The sequence below is a fragment of the Monopterus albus genome, unplaced genomic scaffold (genome assembly GCF_001952655.1).
Source record: "Monopterus albus unplaced genomic scaffold, M_albus_1.0 scaffold277.1, whole genome shotgun sequence".
NCBI lineage: Eukaryota > Metazoa > Chordata > Actinopteri > Synbranchiformes > Synbranchidae > Monopterus > Monopterus albus.
In genome coordinates, this window is record NW_018128157.1 from 788,521 (window position 1) to 797,593 (window position 9,073).

Below are 9,073 nucleotides of genomic sequence, written 5' to 3' on the forward strand. Positions count from 1 at the left end.
AGAGCGGTTTTGAAACTCGAGTCTGGCTGTCGCCATATTGGTAGTGCTTCACTCCACCTGCTGGGTCTAAGAGTAATCTATCAAAACACTTGTTAAATTAGCTGAGAGATGATGATTGCAGTCTGCCATGCATTGCCAGATTGTTAACTTTAGCGAGCCTGTTATGAACAAGCTGAAAAGGAAGATGACTATGTAGACTGAGCAAGACACTGTAGATGTGGCTGTGTCATGGTGAGCTCAGTGGAATGAGTGATTTATTTATTTTTTAGATTACAACAGGCAGTACTGTTAACCTGAAGCCACAAAGTTTTATTTGTAAAGATAAATGTAGAGTGATCAGTAATTTCAGTGACTGTCAATCACAGTTTGGTAGATGGAATTCTTCTTTTGTTCTTCAATTGAATCATAAAGTTAAATTGAAAACACTGTGAAAAGATGATTTTTTTAAAGTTTAAAAGTCAGTGAATAATCGTGATCTCGGTATTGACCGTAAAAATCATTATTATGATTTTTGCCATAATCGTGCAGGCCTAGCGTGGAGCAAACTGGAAGTCACCCAGCTCATCCGGGGGGAGACTCAGTTCGACACAAAAGCACGGAAGCGTTCAGAACATCCAGGTAATTTTTATGGCTGGATTCCAAAGCATGACAGTTTTTTTCAGACGACGCATCACTGAGCAACTTTCATAGGAATGAATGGGTGCTGTTTAGCAATGCTGTATACAGTTCTCCATTAATACATCCTGCCGTAAAAGAGGGAAAGGACTAGCTAGCTTAGCACAACATCTGTAAACAGGGAAACTGCTAGCCTAGCTTGGTCAAAAGATGAAAAAAGTTTGAGAATCCACTGATAAAAAACTGTTTATGTTCAGAAACTGTCAATGAAATCCAATGAGTGTGGTGGGAGTGCCAATATTATGCTAACAGTAGCAAGCTAGTGTTTTGTTGCATTAATGCATCCACTTTAGACAGTTCTTAATTTACATCCAAAGTCCAAATATAATCTAGCCTTCTGCTTACAGACTGTGTGCTAAGCTAGGCTAAATGTCCTGGACGTACAGATGAAACTAATCTGGAGCAGACGGGATTTAGAAAAATGTTTTCATGCTTGGATTGTAAATAAAGTGCTGCCTTATTTGTCGTCAACATCACGTGATCCATGATGTCTTCAAAACAGTGAAGCAGGAAGTCATTTTAAAAACATTTCTAACAAAGCCTGCGATGTACAAACATCACACATCAGGACTACATCTCCCTGAAACCACCTGTTCTGTTACCTGTGGGGCATTTTCACACCTCTTCCGGTAAAGTCAAGTCCAGTGTCCGGGCTTTATTTGTCTCGGTTCTGTTTGGCATCCTTTTACTTGTTTTATCCTTCAGCAATCAACACTGTGAGCAGTGGTGGGTGGTACAGTATATCGCAGGTGAGATTTAATCCACATTTAGCTCAAATTAAAACTGAATTTCCACAATTACGTGAAAGCGAAACATGACTGCAACCCCGTCTCCATCCTCTCCTGACTGGCTAGTGAAGCTAATTTCATGGATGGATGTAGACTTTGCCAGCTTGTGATGGTAAAATAATTGTTTGGTCGGCTGTGGTGCTGTTTTGTTGTTTGTGAACTGAAAGAAGTAGAAGAAGAAGAGATCTGATTGGTTTATGATGCTTTTACGTTGTACTCCTGGAGACTGTTAACATGGACACAATCGATCTCACCTAAAAGCGTGTTGTTGTTTTTTTTTAGGGCTGTCTCTGTTTCTGATCAAAGCGGAACTTGTAGCTGGTCAAGGTCAAGAACAGTTTTAGCTGTGGAATTCTGTTGGACGCTGTTTGTTTTGGTGTGAAAACACCGCGAGCAGAAGCTAGCTCAGGCCAAAGCAGTGGATTATGGGAAAGATAAGTTTGGAGTCAAGGGGGCGGGGCTGAGTGGACTAACCGGAATCTGGACCAGATACAAACACCACAAACCACCACAGAAGACATGGAGTCACCTGTCCGCATCACCACACAACAGTCCACACAGGTGTGCACAGGCAGGCACATCGTCACAACTACACAGAGTGACACATTAGAAATACTTGTTAAGGCACAAATGGAGGTGGGTTCTGGTTCTAGGTGGGATCAGAGAGGCTCCCAGCTGAGTTAAACAACAAACGGCCTATGACGGCCACGTTTCTGACTTAGGGCCACACTTAGAGAATCATGTTGTGATGTTTTGGGAGATTACTTTGGTAGAAAAATATTTTGAGGAAAATTTTATTAATTTAAGAAAAGTCATGAAATTTTTAGATTTTAGAAGCTCGCACCTGTGTCTACACCGGGCGCACGTCCACCACACATAGGAGGTAGTTACAGAAACGCACGTCACAAGGGAGAACTATGGTCCAAACCTGTGACAGTGGACACTAAGGGAAACACTGGCTGTGCTGGACAGCACGTCTGTGGTAAAACACAGCAAATGAAAACTACACACACTTTAAAAGAACTACATGTTCAACAGGACCTGTGTAACAGATTGTGTTAAAACTGTTTGCTTGATGCATTTCTTTATATTTGGTGGATTTCTTGTTGGAACTAGTGATCTTTCATGGTTAGGGTGGATATTGTGGACTGTTTTATGCACGTAGCCTTGAAAAATAGACAAAGTGTGAAAATGCACTTCAGGTCGCAGCTATGGGGTAAAGCACGAATGACAGTGAGCAGAAATGTGGCCACTGTAGACAGCTGGGCTGATTAATATAGGAGTGTAAGGTTGCATGAGGCGTGATCAAAAACACGACTGAAATGCTTGTGGTGCAACTGTGTCACTGATATCGACCAGTCAGACTTGTATTAATGAAGTGACTTAAATTCAAGGGCTTATGGTTGTGAATGGAATTAAAATGTTGGCCTGACAGCTCTGATCTGCTGGTTTTACTGTTAATGAAGGTCAATTCTAAAAACATCTTCAAAAACACAGACTGCAGCTACAGAGCTCATTTGTTGTTTAACATTGGTCTGGGAACCACGATTAGCATCAGAACATGGAGGCATGTCGGCTTCAGTTCACAGCCTCAGTTATAGATACTGTATGTAGGAGCTGCATGTTTCAGTGCAGGAAGCATGATGCATCATTTCTAGTCTTATCATCGGTTTGTTAAAGGTTCTGTCTGTACGACAAGCCTACAGTAGTTAAAACTTAGTAGAAAGTGAACACACTTGTTCCTGAACGCCTCATCCACAACCTACAATAAAGGTTACATAAAAAACACAGTGCTGGAGAAACAGAACAGTGCCCCCCTGTGGACAGACACCAGTTCTATAAATCTGAACTTTTTATATTTTAGCTGATGAGTTATAACACTGAGGAGACATACTTGCACTCTGTCCATCTTGGTTTAACTTCAGGACAGTTTGTGGAGTTATAAATGTAAACAGTTTATTGTACCGGTCAAACTTGGTCAACTGACCAAGACTCAGTTAGACCCAGTCAGATCTCAGGTCTGTGGGCCAGTGTGGATCGGAGCATGTTCAGTGTTGGCTCTGATCACTTCGTAATCACAGGACGCAAAAGGATTTTAGGAAATCAGCAGCCTGTAAATGGCTGACAATGAATCTGACTGATTTATTAAAAATAATTATGATTAAACCCCAACCTGTTGAGGCAGAAGGTTGCCCGCCAAGAGTCAGGGTCTGTCAGAGGGTTCTTCCATTGAAGGGAGTTTTTCCTTGTCGCTGTCACCGAGTGCTGTTCAAGGGGGATTTGTTGGGCTTTTCTTATAATAGTGTGAGGTCTAGACCTGACTGTATAAAGTGCCCTGAGGTGATTGTTGTGAAGTGACGTCATTCGAACTGAATTGAATTAAACTGAACTGAAATTATTGTTTTCTGTGTGGCTGTCGACAGAGTTTGTTATTGTTTCCACAGCAGGTGAAAACATTTAAACATTATTCCTATAAATGAGTCTTTGAATAAAGCCATTATTATTCTGACATTGCTACAGTTTCCTGTCTTTATCAGAGTCTGTTCAGGTTCTGGATCAGCTCTGTCTCCGGGTCTGTTCAGACTGGCTCTCTGTGTAATCTCGGGTTTAGGTTTTCCTCGGATCTGTTAAGGATCTGGTCCAACACTGAGCAGCTGTGAAGACCTCCAGTTTACTGTTCATGACTCCATCTAGCAGGAGGCGCTGCAGGTTTCAGCTGTGCACAAGGCGTGTGCATGTGTGTCAGTCGGGTGTTTCATCGTCAGGGGGCTGCTGTGTGTTTATTGTGGAGGAGCTGCACTTTTTTCTTCCTTAGGTGGTGTGCCTAAGGAGCAGCGTGGGGGCGGGGCTCCACTGGCTGTGGGGGTGGTGATGGGGAGTGGGAGAGCAGTCGCAGGAGCATGGGGGGGCGGGCTTACCTAACACCGCCCCAGAGTCCAAGGGGTACTCCAACAGGGAAGCTGGAGTTGCCAGAGCGTACGGGTAGTCATATGGCGTAGCATAGATCAGACTAGATTCAGGCCCTGCCCCCGGCATCAGAGCCGGTGTCCCACTAGGCAGCACCGTCTGGATCTGACGAATCAGAGGCATGAGGGCAGGGCCTGTGGGGGCAGGTGCACGAAGGGTGGGGGGCGGGGCCAACATGTGGGCGGAGCCAGACAGGACACGAGGACTCTGAGTGGAGGCTGCAAGAGAGAAGGTGAGGGAGGCTGGGGAAGGGGGAGAGGAGGAGTTAGACTCTCTCTGATTGGTCAGTCAGTCTCTGGTCAAACTCTGATTGGTTTGTGTCTTACAGGGTTTGATGTTGGCGTCTCTGTATGTCCCGTTCAGGATCGCTAACTCCATCAGCTGCATCTTCTTCAGACTGTCCTCCCCCTCTGCCTGAAACGCACAAACAACATCCGTAAATAAACACAACAGATGTTCTCCTGCACTGCACTGACACATTTATGTGTGATGTCTGTTGATCAGTTGACAAATGAACATCTTCTGTCTTTAAACATGAAAACACACATACAACACATTACATACATTCCAGAGACAATTGTTGTTGTTCTGCTACACACAAAATTATTTTTTAGCTGCACACCTAATCACAGAATTTTGACACATGCTCACAACAAAATTCATATTGTGTGTAAAAACAGTGCTTGGTAGTTATTGTCAGTTTGGATTTTAAAGTTCAGTTCTGCTGAATACTCCTTAATCATGAAGACCTCAACAAAACCCAGAGGTCTACCCCTCAATCCCCGACCCAGCCAACTTGCTAGTGTCTTTGTCACTACTGGTAGCATGAGGCAGTACCTGCAGCCCAGTCAGGTTGCACAGGAAGTCCATTTACTCCAGGATGGCACATCCATACGTGGAGTCTCAGGAAGGTTTTCTGTCTCCCAGCACAGTCTCAAGAGCATGGAGGACATACCAGGAGGCTGGCTGTTACACCAGGAAAGCTGGACAGGGCCATAGAAGGGCAAGAGCCCAGCAACAGGACCCATGTCTGCTCCTCTATGCAAGGAAGAACAGGAGGAGCACTGTGAGAGCCCTACAACATGACCTCCAGCAGCTACTTGTGTGCATATCTCTGACCAAACTGTCAGATGTGAAAGAGTCTGGAGACGCCGTGATGAACGTTATGCTGCCTGTTAACATCATCGAGCATAACCAGTTTGGTGGTGGGTCGGTGATGGTCTGGGGAGGCAGATCCTTGGAGGGCAGCACAGACCTCCATGTCATAGTCAACAGTGCCCTGACTGCTGTGAGGGACCAGGATGAAATCCTCAGAGCGACTGTCAGACCAGACTTTTTTGTTGAAAGTTGAGTGGCTTTCACACAAAGCCAGAGTGGTGACGTCATTATTTTTGATCCCACATTATTAGAAGAGTCTATGGCGATTTGGAAAATACCTTTAGAATTCAGATGTGTTGTCAAACACATGTGTTGGGGAGGCAACAGTGGTGCAGTGGGTAGAGCAGTCGTCTCCCAACCAGAAGGTTGAATCTCGGTGCCTGCAATTCACGTGTCAAAGTGTCCTTGGGCAAGACACTGAACCGCCCCGTTGCCCGTGATAGTTAGAGCCATCGGCTGAGGTGGCGCCGCAGATGGCTGCCGTCGGTTCATGTACCAGAAACAAATTCCTTGTGTGTAGCATACTTGGCCAATAAAGGTGATTATCCTTATCCTTAAACAGTGGTGCAGAGTTAAAACGGTGAGCAATTTTCAGTTTCAGAGGTTACTGGAATTATCTCGAATGGATTACACTCAAGTCACAAGCTGGGGCTCACTCTGTCCATGCTATTGTGTGAGCAGTGGTCGGTGTCTCCTGTGTCCTCTGATCCTCTATGTGACACATTATGTAGCAGCCAGGCCACACCCCCTTCTCCATTTTTAAATATGCTGGCAGAGCAGAATGTTATAGGATGAGGGTGTTTAGTTGCCCTTTGGGGGTTGCCACAGCAGAAACCTCTTGGCGTAGTGGTGGATACCTTTGCGGTGAATGCTGTTGTATGCTCCAGAAGCACCAAATCCACCTTCACATCAGTGAACAAAACACATGAAAGCAGCTCAAAAGCCACGGTCAGTTACAGCGTCCCAGTGATGTTACTGGTGGCAGGTAAAGTCTGTCTGACCTCACTTTGCACTGCTGTCACTCACTCAGTTACAGTTTCAACAAAGATCAAGTTGCCCAAAGACGTACCTTTGCTAGTACCACAGGATATACGTTGTCTGTTTATGTATTTTATGATAGTTTAATCCCAACAAAGTCAGCTGTAGTTGGTGATAAGGTGGGCAATGCATGCGTCTTGAACAGCCTGTCCACTCACAAACCACAGTCTGTTTCTGGATCACTTTTGGTCAAATACCATAAGGACGGTGAATACAACAGGCCTATACTTTCATTTTATTTTAAAAACAACTGTATAGACAACAATATATTTAAATTACCTATACAGTTAAAATGAATTGTGTAGGTAAATACAAAATAATTTGGCACATTTTTGAAGCCCTCTTGAAATTTCATTTCGAGATTTTCTAGGGGTCCCAGCTGTCAGCCAGGGTTTCCAGCTTTTCTTTCTGGTAATCCCAGACAGTACATCAGTTGTGTCCTCATCATGTTTCAGTCTCTGAGTTGTTTCCATTTCCAGGAGTTTTACAAGTCAGATGTATTTTTCATCTATAACTGATGACTTTTTTTTTTGTTTAGAGTGAGTTTATTTGATGTAGTTAGCAGTGCTAACAGACTATAATTTGTATTGATTTGTAGTTTCATACAAACTAACTGTGCAGAGTTCATATTTGACATCAGTGGTAATTTACAGACTGAACTTCATGACCTTTAACCTGCATCAGACTAGACCTCTGTAGTTACCACGTTTAGCCACAGGGGGTGCCACGGGCACACTAATCCCAGCAGTGACAGAAGAACAATGGCGTGGACAGGAAGCAGGAAGTCACTTGTAAAACAGCATGTGTTTATAATGATCAGGGCAGTCTCCTGACACCACAGGAGTCACCAAAGTCTGTCTGAAGCTGAGAACTGGAAGTCTGGAAACAGGTAATGCACCTGCAAACATGGTAATACACACCAGTAATACACCTGTTGTACACCTGTAAACAAAGGTAATAAACCTGTAATATGACAACTTAGGTAAATGTACTACACATCACAAATAAAAATGAATGTGTACTTTTACCTGAGCATGAGTGTGTCTTCACACACAGCTTGTCAGACTCCCCAATTGGTTCATTAGCTAATTAGCCAATGAGTAAATTAATTAATGTTCTCAATTTCCCTCAGTTCAACTACAAACCAGTTTCTGCACAACTTTTAATGTCAACATGAAACCAACTTTACAAATCTCCTCACACACCACATGATCAGATTCTATTCCTCTTTTTTCACCCAGTGACAGTTTTCCTGGCTCCTCATTGGTTGGATGAAATCAAGGAAGTGAAAGTAGAGGAAGTGAGTATCAGCAAAATCGGGGTGCTTCCTGTCTCACTGTCTGACAGTCACACTGTGCAGTGCAGCTTCATTCAGACAGGGTTAAAATATTTCCCCTCCTTCAAAATGAGAGCCACTGACAAATGGACAATGAGCCCCAAGCAGAAACATTTTAAATTTCTCTCAATTAACTTTTCATGAGAGTTTCATAGTCAGATTCCTCAAACTCTGACCTGAACAGACTCATCACAAATCCCTCGTTTTAGCCTGATGAATCTCGTCTGTTCATGAGAAGCTGAACCCTCATTAAAGAGCCCTAAAATGTCCATGTACGACAGACGAGTTCTTCAGTCAAACGTCATATCAGAGGAGCTGAAACACCCAGTGGTAGAAGTTAGCACATCCTTTTGCTTAAGTAAAAGTAGAAATACCACAGTGTAATACTCTGTTACAAGTAAAAGTCCTGCATTCAGAATGCTACTCAAGTAAAGGTACAAATGAATCAGCATCAAAATATACTTGAAGTAGCACAAATAAAAATAAAGCACTTTCATGTATTTCATGTCCATTCATCTTTCACATTATCCATTAGATTTTGTCAGCAAAAAATGTTACCTCATTTTCAAATGTCTTCATTTAGTTTGCCTTGTTTTCATCATAAGAAACAGGCCAATGAATATTTTCGCAGTTTTTGTTGACAAAATTAACACAGTATTGTGATAGGAAGTCATTTGGTTGTAAAAGATCAAGAGCAGCTGAAAGAAACACAAGAGAACACACAGATCACCTGTCACACACCTATACTGCACCTTCAACATATATAACAAAGGACAGAGTTTGGTCAGAGGTCAGACAGAAATCAGATGACTCACAGCAGGCACCAGCAGCTTGCTGACCTCCTCCACACCTCGTTTGAGTTTGATCTCCGCTCGGTTCTGAGCATCCTCCACCATGATAAGGACATGAAGATCCTCGTTCAGGTGCTCCCAGTTAGGCTTCCCCCGATTCTGCTCCTCCTGTGCAGACAGGTAGAGGCAGGCAGTCAGGTAGAGGCAATCGGGTAGAGGCAGTCAGTGGGGTAGAGGCAATCGGGTAGAGGCAGTCGGGTGTGTTTCTGCAGGACATCAGTCTGGTCGAGGCAGTCAGTCGGGTAGAGGCAGGCAATCGG

General features: G+C 43.7%; 2 protein-coding genes across 2 annotated transcripts in view; one reads left to right on the plus strand and one right to left on the minus strand.

The window, feature by feature from the left end:
- LOC109973007 (zinc finger protein 485) overlaps positions 1–1,807 on the plus strand; it is a 17,732-nt gene extending 15,925 nt beyond the window's left edge. The window contains exons 5-6 of the mRNA XM_020622293.1: positions 598–618; positions 1,746–1,807. Coding sequence (XP_020477949.1) covers positions 598–618; positions 1,746–1,807 — 83 coding nt within the window. The remainder of the gene's footprint in view (positions 1–597; positions 619–1,745) is intronic.
- The window catches only part of qkib (QKI, KH domain containing, RNA binding b), a 22,384-nt gene continuing 13,317 nt past the window's right edge, over positions 7–9,073 (minus strand). Inside the window, exons 4-6 of the mRNA XM_020622310.1 lie at positions 8,778–8,921; positions 4,757–4,844; positions 7–4,672 (exon numbers count right to left, since the gene is read on the minus strand). Of these exons, the coding sequence (XP_020477966.1) occupies positions 4,275–4,672; positions 4,757–4,844; positions 8,778–8,921 (630 nt within the window). The 3' untranslated portion in view covers positions 7–4,274. The remainder of the gene's footprint in view (positions 4,673–4,756; positions 4,845–8,777; positions 8,922–9,073) is intronic.